General features: G+C 49.0%; 1 protein-coding gene across 1 annotated transcript in view; it reads right to left on the bottom strand.

The window, feature by feature from the left end:
• Window positions 1–11,574: 11,574 nt before the first annotated feature.
• ITGAL (integrin subunit alpha L) overlaps window positions 11,575–22,771 on the bottom strand; it is a 306,572-nt gene continuing 295,375 nt past the window's right edge. Inside the window, exon 34 of the mRNA XM_063933029.1 lies at window positions 11,575–13,142. Within this exon, the coding sequence (XP_063789099.1) occupies window positions 12,993–13,142 (150 nt within the window). The 3' untranslated portion in view covers window positions 11,575–12,992. The remainder of the gene's footprint in view (window positions 13,143–22,771) is intronic.

Genomic DNA, 22,771 nt, shown 5'->3' with positions numbered 1-22,771 from the left:
ACATTGCGCATGCGTACTAAGCGGATTTTCACTGCGATGCGATGAAAAATACCGAGCGAACAACTCGGAATGAGGGCCATCATCTTCTCCACATTTTCTGGAAGTAACCTCGTACGCCGATTGCTGACAAGGTGAGCGGCGGCACTAAACACTCTTTCGGAGTACACACTTGTGGGAGGGCAACTTAGGTAGAATAAAGCCAGTTTGTGCAAGGGCCTCCAAATTGCCTCTTTTTCCTGCCAGTATAAGTACGGACTGTCTGACGTGCCTACTTGGATGCGGTCACTCATATAATCCTCCACCATTCTTTCAATGGGGAGAGAATCATATGCAGTGACAGTAGACGACATGTCCGTAATCGTTGTCAGGTCCTTCAGTCCGGACCAGATGTCAGCATCAGCAGTCGCTCCAGACTGCCCTGCATCACCGCCAGCGGGTGGGCTCGGAATTCTGAGCCTTTTCCTCGCACCCCCAGTTGCGGGAGAATGTGAAGGAGGAGATGTTGACAGGTCGCGTTCCGCTTGACTTGACAATTTTGTCACCAGCAGTTCTTTGAACCCCAGCAGACTTGTGTCTGCCGGAAAGAGAGATCCAAGGTAGGTTTTAAATCTAGGATCGAGCACGGTGGCCAAAATGTAGTGCTCTGATTTCAACAGATTGACCACCCGTGAATCCTTGTTAAGCGAATTAAGGGCTCCATCCACAAGTCTCACATGCCTAGCGGAATCGCTCTGTTTTAGATCCTCCTTCAATGCCTCCATCTTCTTCTACAAAAGCCTGATGAGGGGAATGACTTGACTCAGGCTGGCAGTGTCTGAACTGACTTCACGTGTGGCAAGTTCAAAAGGTTGCAGAACCTTGCACAACGTTGAAATCATTCTCCACTGCGCTTGAGACAGGTGCATTCCACCTCCTATATCGTGGTCAGTTGTATAGGCTTGAATGGCCTTTTGCTGCTCCTCCAACCTCTGAAGCATATAGAGGGTTGAATTCCACCTCGTTACCACTTCTTGCTTCAGATGATGGCAGGGCAGGTTCAGGAGTTTTTGGTGGTGCTCCAGTCTTCTGTACGTGGTGCCTGTACGCCGAAAGTGTCCCGCAATTTTTCTGGCCACCGACAGCATCTCTTGCACGCCCCTCTCGTTTTTTAAATAATTCTGCACCACCAAATTCAAGGTATGTGCAAAACATGGGACGTGCTGGAATTTGCCCATATTTAATGCACACACAATATTGCTGGCGTTGTCCAATGCCACAAATCCACAGGAGAGTCCAATTGGGGTAAGCCATTCCGCGATGATCTTCCTCAGTTGCCGTAAGAGGTTTTCAGCTGTGTGCGTATTCTGGAAACCGGTGATACAAAGCGTAGCCTGCCTAGGAAAGAGTTGGCGTTTGCGAGATGCTGCTACTGGTGCCGCCGCTGCTGTTCTTGCGGCGGGAGTCCATACATCTACCCAGTGGGCTGTCACAGTCATATAGTCCTGACCCTGCCCTGCTCCACTTGTCCACATGTCCGTGGTTAAGTGGACATTGGGTACAACTGCATTTTTTAGGACACTGGTGAGTCTTTTTCTGACGTCCGTGTACATTCTCGGTATCGCCTGCCTAGAGAAGTGGAACCTAGATGGTATTTGGTAACGGGGGCACACTACCTCAAGAAATTGTCTAGTTCCCTGTGAACTAACGGCGGATACCGGACGCACGTCTAACACCAACATAGTTGTCAAGGCCTCAGTTATCCGCTTTGCAACAGGATGACTGCTGTGATATTTCATCTTCCTTGCAAAGGACTGTTGGACAGTCAATTGCTTGGTGGAAGTAGTAAAAGTGGGCTTACGACTTCCCCTCTGGGATGACCATCGACTCCCAGCAGCAACAACAGCAGCGCCAGCAGCAGTAGGCGTTACACGCAAGGATGCATCGGAGGAATCCCAGGCAGGAGAGGACTCGTCAGAATTGCCAGTGACATGGCCTGCAGGACTATTGGCATTCCTGGGGAAGGAGGAAATTGACACTGAGGGAGTTGGTGGGGTGGTTTGCGTGAGCTTGGTTACAAGAGGAAGGGATTTACTGTAAGGTGGACTGCTTCTGCTGTCACCCAAAGTTTTTGAACTCGTCACTGACTTATTATGAATGCGCTGCAGGTGACGTATAAGGGAGGATGTTCCGAGGTGGTTAACGTCCTTACCCCTACTTATTACAGCTTGACAAAGGCAACACACGGCTTGACAAATGTTGTCCGCATTTCTGGTGAAATACTTCCACACCGAAGAGCTGATTTTTTTTTGTATTTTCACCAGGCATGTCAATGGCCATATTCCTCCCACGGACAACAGGTGTCTCCCCGGGTGCCTGACTTAAACAAACCACCTCACCATCAGAATCCTCCTGGTCAATTTCCTCCCCAGCGCCAGCAACACCCATATCCTCCTCATCCTGGTGTACTTCAACACTGACATCTTCAATCTGACTATCAGGAACTGGACTGCGGGTGCTCCTTCCAGCACTTGCAGGGGGCGTGCAAATGGTGGAAGGCGCATGCTCTTCACGTCCAGTGTTGGGAAGGTCAGGCATCGCAACCGACACAATTGGACTCTCCTTGTGGATTTGGGATTTCGAAGAACGCACAGTTCTTTGCTGTGCTTTTGCCAGCTTGAGTCTTTTCATTTTTCTAGCGAGAGGCTGAGTGCTTCCATCCTCATGTAAAGCTGAACCACTAGCCATGAACATAGGCCAGGGCCTCAGCCGTTCCTTGCCACTCCGTGTGGTAAATGGCATATTGGCAAGTTCACGCTTCTCCTCCGACAATTTTATTTTAGATTTTTGAGTCCTTTTTTTACTGATATTTGGTGTTTTGGATTTTACATGCTCTGTACTATGACATTGGGCATCGGCCTTGGCAGACGACGTTGCTGGCATTTCATCGTCTCGGCCATGACTAGTGGCAACAGCTTCAGCACGAGGTGGAAGTGGATCTTGATCTTTCCCTATTTTTGGAACCTCAACATTTTTGTTCTCCATATTTTAATAGGCACAACTAAAAGGCACCTCAGGTAAACAATGGAGATGGATGGATACTAGTATACTTATTGATGACGAGCGACTGCCGACACAGAGGTAGCTACAGCTGTGGACTACCGTACTGTGTCTGCTGCTAATATAGACTGGATGATAATGAGATAAAATTAAAATATATATATCACACTAGTACTGCAGCCGGACAGGTATATATTATGTAATGACGGACCTGCTGGACACTGTCTGTCAGACTCAGCACTGCAGACTCCTAAAGTAAGCTACTAGTATCAAGAAGATAGAAAAAAAAAACCCACGGGTAGGTGGTATACAATTATGGATGGACGAGCGACTGCCGACACAGAGGTAGCTACAGCCGTGGACTACCGTACTGTGTCTGCTGCTAATATAGACTGGATGATAATGAGATAAAATTAAAATATATATATATATATCACACTAGTTCTGCAGCCGGACAGGTATATATTATTTAATGACGGACCTGCTGGACACTGTCTGTCAGACTCAGCACTGCAGACTCCTAAAGTAAGCTACTAGTATCAAGAAGATAGAAAAAAAAAAAAACCACGGGTAGGTGGTATACAATTATGGATGGACGAGCGACTGCCGACACAGAGGTAGCTACAGCCGTGGACTACCGTACTGTGTCTGCTGCTAATATAGACTGGATGATAATGAGATAAAATTAAAATATATATATATATCACACTAGTACTGCAGCCGGACAGGTATATATTATGTAATGACGGACCTGCTGGACACTGTCTGCAGAATGCGTTTATAAAAACACCACACGACGAGTGTTTAACTTTTTCAGGCAGACAATCACAATATACTGGTGGTCAGCAGACAATCACAATACTGGTGGTCAGTGGTCACTGGTCAGTCACACTGGCAGTGGCACTCTGGCAGCAAAAGTGTGCACTGTACTTAAAATATGTACTCCTGCTATAACTGCTCCCCAGTCTCCCCCACAATTAAGCTGTGTGAGCAGTGAGCACTCAGCACAGTCAGATAATGATATACAGTATTACATATGATGCAGCACACTGGGCTGAGCACAGATATGGTATGTGACTGTGTCACACTGTGTATCGTTTTTTTTCAGGCAGAGAACGGATTCATTAAACTGGTGGCACTGGTCACTGGTCACACTATCAGCAGCAAGTAGTACTCCTCCTATATGCTCCCCAAAATTTGTGTCTCTCTCTAGTACTCTAGTCTAAACGGAGAGGACGCCAGCCACGTCCTCTCCCTATCAATCTCAATGCACGTGTGAAAATGGCGGCGACGCGCGGCTCCTTATATAGAATCCGAGTCTCGCGATAGAATACGAGCCTCACGAGAATCCGACAGCGGGATGATGACGTTCGGGCGCGCTCGGGTTAACCGAGCAAGGCGGGAAGATCCGAGTCGCTCGGCCCCGTGTAAAAAAACCTGAAGTTCGGGCGGGTTCGGATTCCGAGGAACCGAACCCGCTCATCTCTAACCTGAAACTGTCGTTTTCATGGTCGGCCGTATCCACTCTTCAACGATGTCGAGGTCATCGACTATTCTTTCCGTCACCTGTAAGGCTGGGGGAGAAGGACCAGGAGAACCCCGGGAGGACAACCCAAACACAATATGGTCAAGGACCACTACACATGGGGGCAGTGACAACCATTTATTGAACTGGAAGAGTCAGACACCGCTATAATTCAATTCTAATTACACAGTGCATAGGTTGAACATTACTACAATACTCTGAGTTTTTCCCTGGCTATAGCATTTACCATGACTCGTATATAGCTCCAAGGCATGACAATAACTTGGTCTAACAATCAAATACATTACATGCAACAGTATTCATTCGGTATGTCACGATAATTTAGGGTAATAAATGTCCTGATAGTAATTTGGATACTGTTCCTAAACGGTCCATAGGATGGCGCTCACCTCAAACACTAACATTCAGTTCCTGCGCCTCAGTTGGCATTCCGGGTAAATGTCTCCAGCCTTTCCTGCGGTGGTGGCCAGAGGCAGTGTGTCTGGCGGCGGGGCGCACTCTCCTCCCTCAGCGGCGACTGTGATGAGTGCCGCTCTGTCCTAGTCAGCCGCAGCAGCGTGCGGCTCTCCTCACACGCTGCCCGGCAGTCAGCGGCAGTGTTGGCTCCGGCGGTGACAGGAGGCTTAGCGCTGGCGCGGCTCTCCTCCCTTCTGACATGCGCTCACCATGGCGACTCAGTCTTCCTCTGAGGTGGCTTCCTCTCTCCACACGGCGGCTCTCCTCCCGCATGCGCCTGATCACTCTCCCCTCCTCCTGCTGTTGGTGCGCAGCGTCCCGTCCAATCCTGATGGCTCTGGGTTCCCGCGCCTGGGCAAACCAGCAGTACGGTTCTCCCGGGTCCTGGTGCCCTCCATCACGGCTCTTCCCGTATGTTGTTGCTAGGCAACTGGGGCAGGGGATCTCGAAACTGTCCGTGCCTGTGTAGCTGACAGGTCCCTGCAGGCAGCGCTGGCTGTTATGAAAACTAGTAGGGGGACAGTAGGGGTATCCCAAACGTGGGTACCACATAACCTGTGGCGGGACTCAGCGGAACAACTCTAGGAGATGATAATACTAATCACTGCTTATGGGAATGGCGGACATGTATATCAACTAAGGCTACGGGGTGTGACTCTCTATTGTAAACAAATCAGTAAACATGTCCTCAGTGCAGGGAAGCAGCAGCCATTTTCCTGTAGTGTACATAGGGCTAGCCTGCTGTCGGTGTACAGGGAGTGAATGACCTCAGTGGCGGCCATTTTCCTGTAGTGTAGATAGGGCTAGCCTGCTGTCGGTGTAAATGACGTAAATGACCTCAGTGGCGGCCATTTTCCTGTAGTGTAGATAGGATTTACCTGCTGTCGGTGTACAGGACGTGAATGACCTCAGTGGCGCCCATTTTCCTGTAGTGTAGATAGGGCTAGCCTGCTGTCGGTGTAAATGACGTAAATGACCTCAGTGGCGGCCATTTTCCAGTAGTGTAGATAGGATTTACCTGCTGTCGGTGTACAGGACGTGAATGACCTCAGTGGCGGCCATTTTCCTGTAGTGTAGATAGGGCTAGCCTGCTGTCGGTGTAAATGACGTAAATGACCTCAGTGGCGGCCATTTTCCTGTAGTGTAGATAGGGCTAACCTGCTGTCGGTTCACAGGACGTGAATGACCTCAGTGGCGGCCATTTTCCTGTAGTGTAGATAGGGCTAACCTGGTGTCGCTGTACAGGGTGTTTAATGACCTCAGTGGCGGCCATTGTCCTGTAGAGTAGATAGGATTTACCTGATGTCGGTGTACAGGACGTGAATGACCTCAGTGGCGGCCATTTTCCAGTAGTGTAGATAGGATTTACCTGCTGTCGGTGTACAGGACGTGAATGACCTCAGTGGCGGCCATTTTCCTGTAGTGTAGATAGGGCTAGCCTGCTGTCGGTGTAAATGACGTAAATGACCTCAGTGGCGACCATTTTCCTGTAGTGTAGATAGGGCTAACCTGCTGTCGGTTCACAGGACGTGAATGACCTCAGTGGTGGCCATTTTCCTGTAGTGTAGATAGGGCTAACCTGCTGTCGGTTCACAGGACGTGAATGACCTCAGTGGTGGCCATTTTCCTGTAGTGTAGATAGGGCTAGCCTGCTGTCGCTGTACAGGGCGTGAATGTTATTGTAGTACACTGCCCCTCAGAGACGGGAAATGTGGATAATGAACCTTTATATGCACACGAGGCAGAATTCAGATGTAAGTGTCTTTCTGACACTAACGTTACCGTAGAGCTATAAGAGACATGTTACCTGCAGGTGAGAACTCTAATGTTAGTGTCGCTCTGTATTAGGAAAGAACATCTCTCATCACATGTGGATTTCTTTGTGGTTTATCACATTAATATTATTATCTTATATAATGTGACGCTTGCTTTCATGTTAAGGTTGTCTTTGGGCCATGTTCCTGTAGTCTGGCAGGCGTGGTGATGATGAGTAGAGGTGTGGAGAGTGCACGTAGTAAGACTGGGGACTATGGGCCTAATTCCGACCTGATCGGTGATGTGCGTTTTTGCACAGCAGCCGATCAGGTCTGAATTGCGCATGCGCCAGCGCCGCAGTGATTGACAGGCAGAGGCAGTCGCTGGGCAGGAGGTGGCGGGCCGGCCGGCGTTTGGCCGCCATTTAGGGGGCGCAGTCCGGGCAACACAAGCGGGGGGGCAGGCTGCGGCGGCTGCGTGACATCACACGCAGCCGCTGCGACCCTCACAGCGACTAGTAGCTCCCTGCCAGCACGCAGGAGCTGCGCTGGCCGGTAAGTACTCTTCCAGTACAGAAGCATGGCCGCTGTGCAATGCTTTTTTACCTGTGTGGGGAGGTCGGGCCTGACATGCAGGGTGGACTAGCCCTGTGCTGGGCGTCCCCCCACATGTCTGTGACACTGATCGTAGATGTGATAAATTTATCACATCTTCGATCAGGTCTGAATTAGGCCCAGTATAGAGCCAATCCATACCTCCCATCCGTCCCGCGCCGGTGCTCTGTATGGTGCTACAGGGGGCGGCAGGGGGTCAGTTCAGAATGCACATGGCTACAGGGGGGTGTCCGGACACACATTACAGGATGACTAGTATTCCACACTCTGACATCATAGATGAGTATCAGTATATAGTTACGCCCTGTTCTTCATTTCCTCAGTGATTGGTCTCCTATTTTTGCATATTGCACCATGCACTGTTTGTGATTTTTTTTTATTTTTTGGTCTATGTTTGCAATATGTTGAAAACCGTATAAAATATATATATATATATATATATATATAATTGGATGTTACTGGCTTTATCTTTCTTCTCTCTCTCTCTCTCTATATATATATATATATATATATATATATATATATATATATATATATATATATACTTATATATATATATATATATACTGTATAGTGTGTATAAAACAGACTTGATGGCCACTGCATAAAGGCCATAATAAGGCTACAGAGGCAACTCACTTTGCCTACTTGCCTCAGCCCGGAGCGGGTGGGGGATGAGATGAACTTGGGCACCTCCAAACACACAGCAGCCAGGAAAACAGCACACCAGTCCAGGGTTTTTGTGCAATCTAGCCGTGGTTAGTTTTATTGTGCAGTACATAAAACAAAACATAAAAGTAATTCCTAACCAGTCTGGGCACTGACTGAACATAAAAGATTCCCTCCCTCAGAGTGGTAGGACCTAATGCCCCTACCACAGACACAGGCATATGTCCAGTACTCACAGTCAGTAAATCACAGTGTCTTATCATAGGCCTGCTGCCTGTTTCCCCAGGTAGTGAGACCCTGAGGCAAGCCCTGACACAGCTTGTAGGTGCAGGCACTCATTAGCCTGCTCTCAGCCAGAAGGCCTAAAGTCACAAAATGGGCCTCATGTATGGAGCCCTCTCTTCTCGGTCACATCCACATCCCAGGAACCCTTATCCAGCTTCCCAAAAGGCCAAACTCTACAACAAGGAACAGCAAGCACTAGTGTTTGGTATATTTGGTATATTCCGGAACCCCTGGGAATGCTGTGACATTGTGCACCCTCGCCTGCGTCTGGTAGGGGGTGCGATGTCTCTCCTGTGGGACTTATTACCTGTTTTATGATATTGTTATACATTCAGTTTATTCACCGGATGACGTTCTTTGCATTCCATGACTGATCCTTTACTGGAGTTCATTTTATTTTATTCAAGGCGCATTTATTACACTATAAAGCAGCCTGGTTCTGCCATGTAAATGATTGGCATTTTACAAATAGGGCATTCCGGTACAAAAACCCGCACCTCCGGCTCCCCACATCCCCGCAACCCTGGCTTCCTGCACCCCTGGCTTCACGCAACAACGGCTTCCTGCACCTCCGGCTTCCTGCACGCTATTACATTTAGGCTAACTGTTCAAAGTAAAATTCATTTCTCAGACACAGAGATAAAAAAATGTAAATAATCTTTATTTTCATTGTATGACATGTGAGGGCGTACCGGGTGACACATACACTGTGTGACATGTGTGTGAGGGCGTACCGGCTGACGCATACACTATGACATGTGAAGGCGTACCGGGTGACACATACACTGTGTGACATGTGAGGGCGTACCGGCTGACGCATACACTATGACATGTGAGGGAGTACCAGGTGACACATACACTGTGTGACATGTGAGTGCATACCGGCTGACGCATACACTATGACATGTGAGGGCGTACCGTGTGATGCATACAATGTATGACATGTGAGGGCGTACCGGGTGATGCATACAATGTATGACATGTGAGGGCGTACCGGGTGATGCATACAATGTATGACATGTGAGGGCGTACCGGGTGACACATACACTGTGTGACATGTGAGTGCATACCGGCTGACGCATACACTATGACATGTGAGGGCGTACCGGGTGATGCATACAATGTATGACATGTGAGGGCGTACCGGGTGATGCATACAATGTATGACATGTGAGGGCGTACCGGCTGATGCATACACTATGACATGTGAGGGCGTACCAGGTGACACATACACTGCATGACAAATGAGGGTGCACCGGGTTACACATACAGTACATAATATGAGAAATAAGCGTGTACCATGTATCAGAAACATAGGATCCCATGTGACAGGCTGTCTGATAATACTGCTGGAAGATTCATCCTTTGGGGTAAGAGAGAAGATTAGTTTGGGGCAACAGTAGTCCTGGTGTTGGGGTGAGAGAAGAGATTAGGTTGGGCCATCAGTAGTCCCAGTGTTGGGGTGAGAGAAGAGATTAGTTTGGGGCATCAGTAGTCCCAGTGTTGGGGTGAGAGAAGAGATTAGGTTGGGGCATCAGTAGTCCCAGTGTTGGGGTGAGAGAAGAGATTAGGTTGGGGCATCAGTAGTCACGGTGTTGGGGTGAGAGAAGAGATTAGTTTGGGGCATCAGTAGTCCCAGTGTTGGGGTGAGAGAAGAGAGTAGTTTGGGGCATCAGTAGTCCCAGTGTTGGGGTGAGAGAAGAGAGTAGTTTGGGGCATCAGTAGTCCCAGTGTTGGGGTGAGAGGAGAGATTAGTTTGGGGCATCAGTAGTCCCAGTGTTGGGGTGAGAGGAGAGATTAGTTTGGGGCATCAGTAGTCCCAGTGTTGGGGTGAGAGAAGAGAGTAGTTTGGGGCATTAGTAGTCCCAGTGTTGGGGTGAGAGAAGAGAGTAGTTTGGGGCATCAGTAGTCCCAGTGTTGGGGTGAGAGAAGAGAGTAGTTTGGGGCATCAGTAGTCCCAGTGTTGGGGTGAGAGAAGAGATTAGTTTGGGGCATCAGTAGTCCCAGTGTTGGGGTGAGAGAAGAGATTAGTTTGGGGCATCAGTAGTCCCAGTGTTGGGGTGAGAGAAGAGATTAGTTTGGGGCATCAGTAGTCCTGGTGTTGGGGTGAGAGAAGAGATTAGGTTGGGTCATCAGTAATCCCGGTGTTGGGGTGAGAGAAGAGATTAGTTTGGGGCATCAGTAGTCCCAGTGTTGGGGTGAGAGAAGAGAGTAGTTTGGGGCATCAGTAGTCCCAGTGTTGGGGTGAGAGAAGAGAGTAGTTTGGGGCATCAGTAGTCCCAGTGTTGGGGGTGAGAGAAGAGATTAGTTTGGGGCATCAGTAGTCCCAGTGTTGGGGTGAGAGGAGAGATTAGTTTGGGGCATCAGTAGTCCCAGTGTTGGGGTGAGAGAAGAGATTAGGTTGGGGCATCAGTAGTCCCAGTGTTGGGGTGAGAGAAGAGAGTAGTTTGGGGCATCAGTAGTCCCAGTGTTGGGGTGAGAGAAGAGATTAGTTTGGGGCATCAGTAGTCCCAGTGTTGGGGTGAGAGGAGAGATTAGTTTGGGGCATCAGTAGTCCCAGTGTTGGGGTGAGAGGAGAGATTAGTTTGGGGCATCAGTAGTCCCAGTGTTGGGGTGAGAGAAGAGAGTAGTTTGGGGCATTAGTAGTCCCAGTGTTGGGGTGAGAGAAGAGAGTAGTTTGGGGCATCAGTAGTCCCAGTGTTGGGGTGAGAGAAGAGATTAGTTTGGGGCATCAGTAGTCCCAGTGTTGGGGTGAGAGAAGAGATTAGTTTGGGGCATCAGTAGTCCCAGTGTTGGGGTGAGAGAAGAGATTAGGTTGGGGCATCAGTAGTCCCAGTGTTGGGGTGAGAGAAGATAGTAGTTTGGGGCATCAGTAGTCCCAGTGTTGGGGTGAGAGGAGAGATTAGTTTGGGGCATCAGTAGTCCCAGTGTTGGGGTGAGAGAAGAGAGTAGTTTGGGGCATCAGTAGTCCCAGTGTTGGGGTGAGAGAAGATAGTAGTTTGGGGCATCAGTAGTCCCAGTGTTGGGGTGAGAGGAGAGATTAGTTTGGGGCATCAGTAGTCCCAGTGTTGGGGTGAGAGAAGAGAGTAGTTTGGGGCATTAGTAGTCCCAGTGTTGGGGTGAGAGAAGAGAGTAGTTTGGGGCATCAGTAGTCCCAGTGTTGGGGTGAGAGAAGAGATTAGTTTGGGGCATCAGTAGTCCCAGTGTTGGGGTGTGAGAGAAGAGATTAGTTTGGGGCATCAGTAGTCCCAGTGTTGGGGTGAGAGAAGAGATTAGTTTGGGGCATCAGAAGTCTCGGGTTCTGGTGAGAGAAGAGATTAGTTTGGGGCATCAGTAGTCTCGGGTTCTGGTGAGAGAAGAGATTAGTTTGGGGCACCAGTAGTCTCGGGTTCTGGTGAGAGAAGAGATTAGTTTGGGGCATCAGTAGTCCCAGTGTTGGGGTGAGAGAAGAGAGTAGTTTGGGGCATTAGTAGTCCCAGTGTTGGGGTGAGAGAAGAGATTAGTTTGGGGCATCAGTAGTCTCGGGTTGGGGTGAGAGAAGAGATCAGTTTGGGGCATCAGTAGTCTCGGGTTGGGGTGAGAGAAGAGATTAGGTTGGGGCATCAGTAGTCTCGGGTTCTGGTGAGAGAAGAGATTAGTTTGGGGCATCAGTAGTCTCGGGTTCTGGTGAGAGAAGAGATTAGTTTGGGGCATCAGTAGTCTCGGGTTCTGGTGAGAGAAGATAGTAGTTTGGGGCATCAGTAGTCCCAGTGTTGGGGTGAGAGGAGAGATTAGTTTGGGGCATCAGTAGTCCCAGTGTTGGGGTGAGAGAAGAGAGTAGTTTGGGGCATTAGTAGTCCCAGTGTTGGGGTGAGAGAAGAGAGTAGTTTGGGGCATCAGTTGTCCCAGTGTTGGGGTGAGAGAAGAGATTAGTTTGGGGCATCAGTAGTCTCGGGTTGGGGTGAGAGAAGAGAGTAGTTTGGGGCATCAGTAGTCTCGGGTTCTGGTGAGAGAAGAGATTAGTTTGGGGCATCAGTAGTCTCGGGTTCTGGTGAGAGAAGAGATTAGTTTGGGGCATCAGTAGTCTCGGGTTGGGGTGAGAGAAGAGATTAGTTTGGGGCATCAGTAGTCCCAGTGTTGGGGTGAGAGAAGAGATTAGTTTGGGGCATCAGTAGTCTCGGGTTGGGGTGAGAGGAGAGATTAGTTTGGGGCATCAGTAGTCTAGGGTTCTGGTGAGAGAAGAGATTAGTTTGGGGCATCAGTAGTCTCGGGTTGGGGTGAGAGGAGAGATTAGTTTGGGCATCAGTAGTCTCGGGTTCTGGTGAGAGAAGAGATTAGTTTGGGGCATCAGTAGTCTCGGGTTCTGGTGAGAGAAGAGATTAGTTTGGGGCATCAGTAGTCTCGGGTTGGGGTGAGAGAAGAGATTAGTTTGGGGCATCAGTAGTCCCAGTGTTGGGGTGAGAGAAGAGATTAGTTTGGGGCATCAGTAGTCTCGGGTTGGGGTGAGAGATTAGTTTGGGGCATCAGTAGTCTCGGGTTGGGGTGAGAGATTAGTTTGGGACATCAGTAGTCACAGATCTGCCCATATGGTAAGCGGTTGTTTGGGGGTATCCATGTAAGGATTGGGGGGTTTAATCTATACTATATCAGTGTCATGGACTCTCTGCTGTCAGTGGCTCCTGAGTGCTCGGTTCCTCCATGACCTTTCCAGTTCCTCTTCCATCAGGAGATATCAGCTGCTGCGGATCATCGGTCGGAGTATTCTCTGCCATCCGATCTTTGTACCGCTTAAAGAACCCGCACTGAGGAATTGCCAGGAACAGGGTAAGTAGGACACACTGAGGACCCCAGATATACACATCGTACACTGTACACAGTAACACTGCATGAGTACTACACACACACACACACATACACACACACAATAAATATATATATATATATATATACATACATATACACACACTACACACATTGTAACACTGTACACACCCACACTGCATGTATACACTATATAACAGTAAGTGTGCACATGTGATAGGGAATATAGAGTGTAAGCTCCACTGGGGCAGGGGCTGATGTGGCTGATGATATATGTGAAAATAAGCATAAATACTACCTTAATACAAAGTATTGAAGAAAAAACTGAGGCCCTTTGGGTGCCCATAGAAACAGGGGAGAAAGGAATTATTTGTATAGGTCAGGAAGAAGAACTGGATAAGAGCATATTGCAGGACATAACTAAACTGGCATTAAAAGGAGAGGTTATAATCATGAGAGACTTTACTCTTCTTGATGTAAACTGGGGGGTGTCTGTTGCTAGTTCCACTAGAAATAGGGACTTTCTGAATTCCCTTCAGGGAGCATCCCTCTACCAATTAGTGAGGGAGCCCACTCGGAAAGACACAATTTTAGACTTAATACTTACAAATGGATACAGAATATCGGACATAAAAGTGGGTGAAAACCTGGGATCCAGTGATCATCAAGCAGTATGGTTCAGCATAAAGACAGAGACTGACTCGTCCCATACAAAAACAAAGGTGTTGGATTTTAGGAAGGCTGACTTTGTAGGGATGGGAAAATGTGTAAGTGATTCTTTGGCAGAGTGCAGGAACTTGGAAGCCGTGCAGGAGAGGTGGGAAACATTAAAAAGTGCAATATTAAAGGCAACAGACCTTTGTATCAAAAGTGTTAGGAAAAACACAAGGAAAAGGAAGCCAGTGTGGTTTGCGAAAGAAGTAGCAAATATTGGGAAAGCAAAAAAGATGGCATTTAGGAAATATAAGCAGACACAAAATAATGAAGACAAAGAGATATATCTTGTTAGACAGAAGGAGACAAAGAAGGTAATCAGATGTGCAAAGGCACAAGCTGAGGAGAAAATGGCCCAGTCAGTGGGTAAAGGAGGCAAAACTTTTTTTTAGGTATATAAGCGAAAGGAAAAAAAAACAAAAAGCGGATTTATAAAACTAAAGACAGAGACTTCACTACTGAAAGAGAGGGGTAGGGGCCACAGTTAAGTAGCAAGGATATTCAGGAAAATGAAACAAAGTACATTTACACAGGAGAAGGTCCTAACAGAACTCTCAAAGCTGAAAGTAGACAAATCTATGGGGCCAGATGGGATACAGCCAAGGATACTAAAAGAGCTTAAAGAGGTGCTGGTAGCACCATTGACAGAATTATTCAACCAGTCATTAGCTACAGGAGTAATTCCAGAGGACTGGAAAAGAGTGAACATAGTCCCACTGCACAAAAGTGGAAGCAAGGAAGAGGCAAGCACCTACAGACCAGTAAGCTTTACTTCAGCATACCTCCCAACTTGACCCTCTCCAGGAGGGACAAAATGCTCTGTTCCTGGACTTCCCTCTTAATTTAGGAATACCGTCACCTGTGTTGAAGCATCTTTCTTATTAATGAACTAGTTCAGCACAGGTGATGGCAATCCTAAATTAAGAGGGAAGTCCAGGATCAAAGCATTTTGTCCCTCCTGGAATGGCTCATGTTGGGAGGTGTGCATCAGTAGCAAGGAAATTGATGGAAACACTCTTAAAAGAAAGAGTTGTAGATTATCTCAAATACACAATTTACAGGATTCCAAACAGCAAAACACCCCGAAGAAATTTGGGTGCTTATATCAGTGTCAGTATATATAATCAATACCTTAAGCAGCAATGCTAGTCTGGTTGTTTCTGCGCACACAACCACAAATGGAGCTGAATAGTCAAAGACCATCAGTTATTCACAAAACAATAGAAAATGACCAATTGCGCTAATAAAAAAACAAGTGTATTTTATGACTGAAAGACACAAGTGACATTCTTTATAAAGAAAATAAATAGCATTTTTATACTATGTCTTTTGAGAAATAAATGCAGTTTAAGTAATGTAACTGCATAATATCAGGTTAATTTAATTTTTTTTAATATACACATACATCAATATATCATTATATGGAATCCAATGTTCTAAAAAAAAAACTTTCTAGATTTTAAAAATGTACATATCACGTGATATAAAAAAAATCTATAGAAATTGCACGCAGTTGAATCTCTTGCTTCTCTGAGTATTCAGAAAGATCACTTGGATTAATAAATCCGTTGCTGCTTAGTTTATATTACAGATGAACAATTCAGTCCGTTTTATATAATTACTGCAGTACATATATATCTGCGAGAGGAGGCTTACCAATCTCCTGTATGCTGTGCACAAAGGTGAGGGTACCGGTAATATCATATGGTACCCTCCCGCCAGCCGTGTGCGGCTCCCAGCTATTGATAGTCTGTGCCGGATACTTTGCTGAAGGGTGAGAGCTGGAGTCCATCCGCTAGGTCTCGGGGGAGAAAGAAGGCCAACCAGCAGTACGGTTGACGTCACTGGAAGCGGCACACAGCTGGGAAGCGAGAAAACATCTACGAAGTCTTGATATTCAATAGCTAGTGGGGAAGAATTATATTCTAGCGAGGAACAGGTCTCCTGACAAGAAGAACTCCAGGCTACAAGTCTAGAGGTACATTAATCAATGTGTGGGTTGTGTAGACGAAGCCATGGTGAACCCAGGACAACATGATGTTTCTCGTAAGGTAGGATAAAAAAAATTATTTGTCCGTGATGAGAAGTGTCTGGAGAGAGACGTAGGTTCAGTAACATGAGTAATGGTCCCTCCAGGGATCCGAGTTCCATAAACTGCTGTGAGAATGGCTGGTTGCTGTAGAGTCTTGAGGGGTATCTTAAAGAATTAAGCTAAACATAAAAAAATGAAATTCCCAGCGGCCCCAGAGTCAATGAGAGCAGGAGTTTGATAAGATTGCTTGATGCTCTTGACGATTACAGTAGTTAGACAGTCTGTTTTAGGGAGGATGGCTGCTGACTGCTCCTTACCTGACTCCTCCTGTACAGGTTAGGAAGCTGGGTTTCCCGGACGGCTAGTACAGTTCTTTAAGAAATGGTCAGGTGAGCCACAATAGAGAGTTTCCACTGACGTCTGTGCTGTCGTTCTTCAGGAGTGAGACGAGACCGATCTAACTGCATCTGTTCCTCCATAGGTGGGGACTTGGGATGATAAGTAGAAGCCAAACGAATTCTGGGATGGTCACCCCTACTACGTTCTAGCCCACACTCACGGAGGCGTAGATCAATCTTAATGCATAAAGAGATCAGGGCTTCCAGGGTTTCAGGCAAATCTTTAGTCGCCAGCTCATCCTTCACTCAGATAAACCGATGAGATAGGCGGCTTTCAAAGCGTCATCATTCCAAGACAATTCGGAAGCAATAATCTGAAATTGAACTACATACTGTCCAACTGAGCGGGAACCCTGCTTGACGCGAAGATCCACAGAGGCCGCTACTTGTCTGACCGGCTCATCAAAGATACGCTTGAAAGAAGAAATGAAGGATGAGTAGTCCGAGACAAGGGGATCGAAATGCTCCCATAGAGGAGATACCCACTCAAGAGCTGAGCCTTCCAAGAGGGACATTATATATATATATATATATATATATATACATACAACCTTGGACTTCTGTGTAGGAAACTTCTGTGGGAGTAACACAAAGTGCACCTCGCTCTGGTTAATAAAACCTCGACAGATCTTCAGATTACCAGTAAAACGAGTTGGAGTAGGTAGTTGTAACCGAGATTTAGCGCCTGTGGAGGACGTAGAAATTGTGCGGAAGTAGTGGAGGAAGGAATAGAAGCAGTCGCTGGTGTTGTTAATGCCAAATGGATCCTGTCTAGATGAACAGTGAGCTCTTGTAAATACTGGATTATTAGATGATGAGCAGCCTCCTGTGCATCCACCAGAGTTGCTAAATACTACAATGCCGTTACCTCTGGTTTCGGGGCTGGATTATAATCCATAGTTGGGCCCGTGCAAATTGTCACGGTTGTATGCACAGTGTTAGCAGCAGCGACTCTGTGCTGGAACCGAGGAGGCTGTATATACCTCTTTTGCAAGGAACTTGGGTAGCAGTGAGAACTGCCGTTGGTATATATTTCAGGTAATGAACCACCAAGTGGCTCTATTCCGAACTGGCTATCGGCTGAAGAATTATAGCTGTAGCGGACTGGTTACCGGCTGTGAATACAGCTGGACCAGACTGATTACCGGCTGAAGAGATGCTGCTGGACCAGACTGGCTACTGGCTGGTGAATACAGCTGAACCGGACTGGCTACTGGCTGAAGAGATGCTGCTGACCCGGACTAGCTATGGGCTGAAGAGATGCTGCTGACCCGGACTAGCTATGGGCTGAAGAGATGCTGCTGACCCGGACTAGCTATGGGCTGAAGAGATGCTGCTGGACCGGACTGGCTACCGGCTGGTGAATACAGCTGGCCCAGACTGGCTACCGGCTGAAGAGATGCTGCTGGCCCGGACTGGCTACCGGCTGAAGAGATGCTGCTGGACTGGACTGGCTACCGGCTGGTGAATACAGCTGGACCGGACTGGCTACCCGCTGAGGAATACAGCTGGACCGGACTGGCTAATGTCTGAGGAACACAGCTGGACCATACTGGCTACCGGCTGAGGAATACAGTGCCCGGTACCGATAATCTTGGTTGCAAATCGCAGGTATTGCTGGTGGGAAATAGCAATAGGAATATGCAGATATGTATCCTGTATATCCAGGGAAACCATGAAGTCCCCAGGTTCCATGGCTAGAACTATGGATCGCAAGGTTTACATGCAAAACTTGGAAACTTTCACAAACTTGTTTGAAGATTTGAGGTTGAGAACAGGCCGGTGTGACCCGTTTGGTTTTGGGATGAGGAACAGGGTAGAATAGTAGCCCCTGCCCCGTTGGGACTGAGGAACCGGCACTATCACTCCTGAGTGCAGAAGAGAACTGACCACGTTTTGGAGTATCTGGGCTTTTATCAGATCTGAAGGTAGCTCCGTGTTGAAATACTGGTGAGGGGGTGTCCCTTGAAAGAGACAGACAGTGTACCCGTGAGAGGCAACTTCTTGCACCCAAGCGTCTTTAGTGGTCACAGTCCAAACCTGCGCAAAGTGCAGGTCGACCTCCCACCCTGAGGTCCCCCAGGGTGAGGCCCACCATGTCAGGCTGTAGGCTTGTCGGGTTTTGCTGCAGGTTGACGCGCTGCCCAGGGTTGATTAGCCTTGGGCTTAGTGGCTTTAGCCATGCGCATTTCTTTGTCTTTTAGCTTTTCCTGGTGAACGAAAGGAAGGAAAATTGGTACTTTTGGCCTGCTGAGCAGGATTAGTGCGGGACAAAAATGCTGTCTTGGCCGCAGCCAAGGATGTCACAATTTTATATAGTTTACTAAAGAGAATGTCACCTATGAAGGAAAGAATTTCTAAAGTTACTGTATCTTGGAATACAGATCCTCCTTCCAATAACGCAGCCAAAGAATACATCATGCTGGCACAGATGTAGCAGTTGCCATAGCTGCTAAAACACCAGCCTCAGATACATGTTCTCCAATGTAAGAAGACGCAGACTTAACATGTGTGAGATACATCCTGCATTCCTCAGACATATCTAAAGGCAGTTCCTCTGCAATTGCCTGCACCTACAGTATGCTTCAATAGTCTTAGTGGCCCAAGAAACTGCCACTGTGGGTAAATGTATAGCCGCTGTGAGCGAATAAATAGATTTTAGACAGTTTTCTATACGTCTATCTGTAGGGTCCTTCAACGAGGAGCCAGTGGTGACAGGCAATGTGGACGACACCACGAGATGTGTAACATGAGAGTCCACTGGAGGAGGAGTTTCCCACCTTGCACACACAGGTGCTGGTAAGGGATAGCGCGCCAATGCACGCTTAAACTAAGGAAACTTTTTACCAGGCGTATTCAGGGTTCCTGCCTAATTTCCATTAAATGATCAGAATGTGGGAATTCCGGTTTAATTAACTTTTGCTTTTTAAACAAATCAGTTTCCTTAGCAACAGGTGCAGGTTCCTCCTCAACAGCAAGCTGAAGAATATGTTTAATACTGTAGCTTCAATTAGCGCTGGGACATCCACCGGAATGTGAGTTTCCTCCTCTGCAGCACAGGAATCTGCGTCAGAGAGCTGTATGCTCATCTTCCTCCTCATAAAACTGTGGATTGAGAGGATGAAGTACCCTGCCTAGAGGAACCAGTGGCGTGTTTATGCCCTGTCAGAGCAGTTTGTCTAGTCAGAGTTTGCGTTAGCTGTTGCACTTGAGTAGACAGAGCTTCCACCCGAGGCGGATATACTATTGGTGCTATATGAGGTGGTAACAACATAGGGGGACCCATTGTGGGCACAATGTGGTCTACCAGAGTACCTAATAGTTTAGAAGAGGCTTCCCAGGGAGGAATTCTGCATGGGGGCAGGAGGTGTAGACTGACTAGGAGGTGTATAACAGTGTAGAGAAGGTCGCCCAGGGAGGAATCCTGCATGGGGGCAGGAGGTGTGGACTGACAAGGAGGTGTATAACAGTGTAGAGAAGGCCGCCGAGGAAGGCTCCTGCAGGGAGGCAGGAGGTGTGGACTGACTAGGAGGTGTATAACAGTGTAGAGATGGCCGCCCAGGGAGACTCCTGCGTGGGAACAGGAGGTGTGGGCTGACTAGGAGGTGTATAACAGTGTAGAGAACGCCACCCAGGGTAGGCTCCTGTGTGGGGATAGGAGGTATGGACTGACCAGGAGGTGTATAACAGTGTAGAGAAGGCCGTCCAGGGAGGCTCCTGTGTGGGGACAGGAGGTGTGGGCTGACTAGGAGGTGTATAACAGTGTAGAGAAGTCCGCCCAGGGAGGCTCCTGTGTGGGGGTAGGAGGTGTGGGCTGACTAGGAGGTGTATAGCGGTGTAGAGAATGCCGTCCAGGGAGACTCCTGTGTGGGGATAGGAGGTATGGTCTGACCAGGAGGTGTATAACAGTGTAGAGAATGCTGTCCAGGGAGGCTCCTGTGTGGGGATAGGAGGTATGGACTGACCAGGAGGTATATAACAGTGTAGAGAATGCCGTCCAGGGAGGCTCCTGTGTGGGGATAGGAGGTATGGACTGACCAGGAGGAGTATAACAGTGTAGAGAAGTCTGCCCAGGGAGGCTCCTGTGTGGGGATAGGAGGTGTGGGCTGACTAGGAGGTGTATAACAGTGTAGAGAAGACCGCCCAGGGAGGCTCATGTGTGGGGGTAGGAGGTATGGACTGACCAGGAGGTGTATAACAGTGTAGAGAAGTATGCCCAGGGAGGCTCCTGTGTGGGGATAGGAGGTGTGGGCTGACTAGGAGGTGTATAACAGTGTAGAGAAGACCGCCCAGGGAGGCTCCTGTGTGGGGATAGGAGGTATGGGACTGACCAGAGGGTGTATAACAGTGTATAGAAGACCGCCCAGGGAGGCTCCTGCGTGGGGATAGGAGGTGTGGGCTGACTAGGAGGTGTATAACAGTGTAGAGAAGGCCGCCCAGGGAGGCTCCAGCGTGGAGGCAGGAAGTGTGGACTGACTAGGAGGTGTATAACAGTGTAGAGAAGGCTGCCCAGGGAGGCTCCTGAGTGGGGATAGGAGGTATGGGCTGACTAGGAGGTGTATAACAGTGTAGAGAAGGCTGCCCAGGGAGGCTCCTGCATGGGGCAGGAAGTGTGGACTGACTAGGTGGTGTATAACAGTGTAGAGAAGACCGCCCAGGGAGGCTCCTGTGTGGGGATAGGAGGTGTGGACTGACCAGGAGGTGTATAACAGTGTAGAGAAGGCTGCCCAGGGAGGCTCCTGAGTGGGGATAGGAGGTGTGGGCTGACTAGGAGGTGTATAACAGTGTAGAGAAGGCCGTCCAGGGAGGCTCCTGTGTGGGGGCAGGAGGTGTGGGCTGACTAGGAGGTGTATAACAGTGTAGAGAAGGCTGCCCAGGGAGGCTCCTGAGTGGGGGCAGGAAGTGTGGGCTGACTCGGAGGTGTATAACAGTGTAGAGAAGGCTGCCCAGGGAGGCTCCTGAGTGGGGGCAGGAGGTGTGGGCTGACTAGGAGGTGTTTAACACTGTAGAGAAGGCCACCCAGGGAGGCTCCTGTGTGGGGATAGGAGACATGGACTGACTAGGAGGTGTATAACATTTTAAAAAAGGCCGCCCAGGGTGGCTCCTGAGTGGGGATAGGAGGTGTGGGCTGACTAGGAGGTGTATAACAGTGTAGAGAAGACCGCCCAGGGAGACTCCTGTGTGGGGGCAGGAGGTGTGGGCTGACTAGGAGGTGTATAACAGTGTAGAGAAGGCTGCCCAGGGAGGCTCCTGCGTGGGGGCAGGAAGTGTGGACTGACTAGGAGGTGTATAACAGTGTAGAGAAGACCGCCCAGGAAGGCTACTGTGTGGGGGCAGGAGGTGTGGGCTGACTAGGAGGTGTATAACAGTGTAGAGAAGGCCGCCCAGGGAGGCTCCTGCGTGGGGGCAGGAAGTGTGGACTGACTAGGAGGTGTATAACAGTGTAGAGAAGACCGCCCAGGGAGGCTACTGTGTGGGGGCAGGAGGTGTGGGCTGACTAGGAGGTGTATAACAGTGTAGAGAAGACCGCCCAGGGAGGCTCCTGTGTGGGGGCAGGGGGTGTGGACTGACTAGGAGGTGTATAACAGTGTAGAGAAGGTCGCCCAGGGAGGCTCCTGTGTGGGGGCAGGGGCTGTGGACTGACTAGGAGGTGTATAACAGTGTAGAGAAGACCGCCCAGGGAGGCTACTGTGTGGGGGCAGGAGGTGTGGGCTGACTAGGAGGTGTATAACGGTGTAGGGAAGACCGCCCAGGGAGACTCCTGTGTGGGGGCAGGAAGTGTGGACTGACTAGGAGGTGTATAACAGTGTAGAGAAGACCGCCCAGGGAGGCTACTGTGTGGGGGCAGGAGGTGTGGGCTGACTAGGAGGTGTATAACAGTGTAGAGAAGACCGCCCAGGGAGACTCCTGTGTGGGGGCAGGAGGTGTGGGCTGACTAGGAGGTGTATAACAGTGTAGAGAAGACCGCCCAGGGAGGCTCCTGTGTGGGGGCAGGGGGTGTGGACTGACTAGGAGGTGTATAACAGTGTAGAGAAGGCCGCCCAGGGAGGCTCCTGTGTGGGGGCAGGGGGTGTGGACTGACTAGGAGGTGTATAACAGTGTAGAGAAGACCGCCCAGGGAGGCTACTGTGTGGGGGCAGGAGGTGTGGGCTGACTAGGAGGTGTATAACAGTGTAGAGAAGACCGCCCAGGGAGACTCCTGTGTGGGGGCAGGAAGTGTGGACTGACTAGGAGGTGTATAACAGTGTAGAAAAGACCGCCCAGGGAGGCTACTGTGTGGGGGCAGGAGGTGTGGGCTGACTAGGAGGTGTATAACAGTGTAGAGAAGACCGCCCAGGGAGACTCCTGTGTGGGGGCAGGAAGTGTGGACTGACTAGGAGGTGTATAACAGTGTAGAGAAGACCGCCCAGGGAGGCTCCTGTGTGGGGGCAGGAGGTGTGGGCTGACTAGGAGGTGTATAACAGTG

This window comes from Pseudophryne corroboree, chromosome 7 (genome assembly GCF_028390025.1).
Source record: "Pseudophryne corroboree isolate aPseCor3 chromosome 7, aPseCor3.hap2, whole genome shotgun sequence".
NCBI classification, from domain to species: Eukaryota; Metazoa; Chordata; class Amphibia; order Anura; family Myobatrachidae; genus Pseudophryne; species Pseudophryne corroboree.
This window is presented reverse-complemented; position numbering and strand designations above follow the sequence as displayed.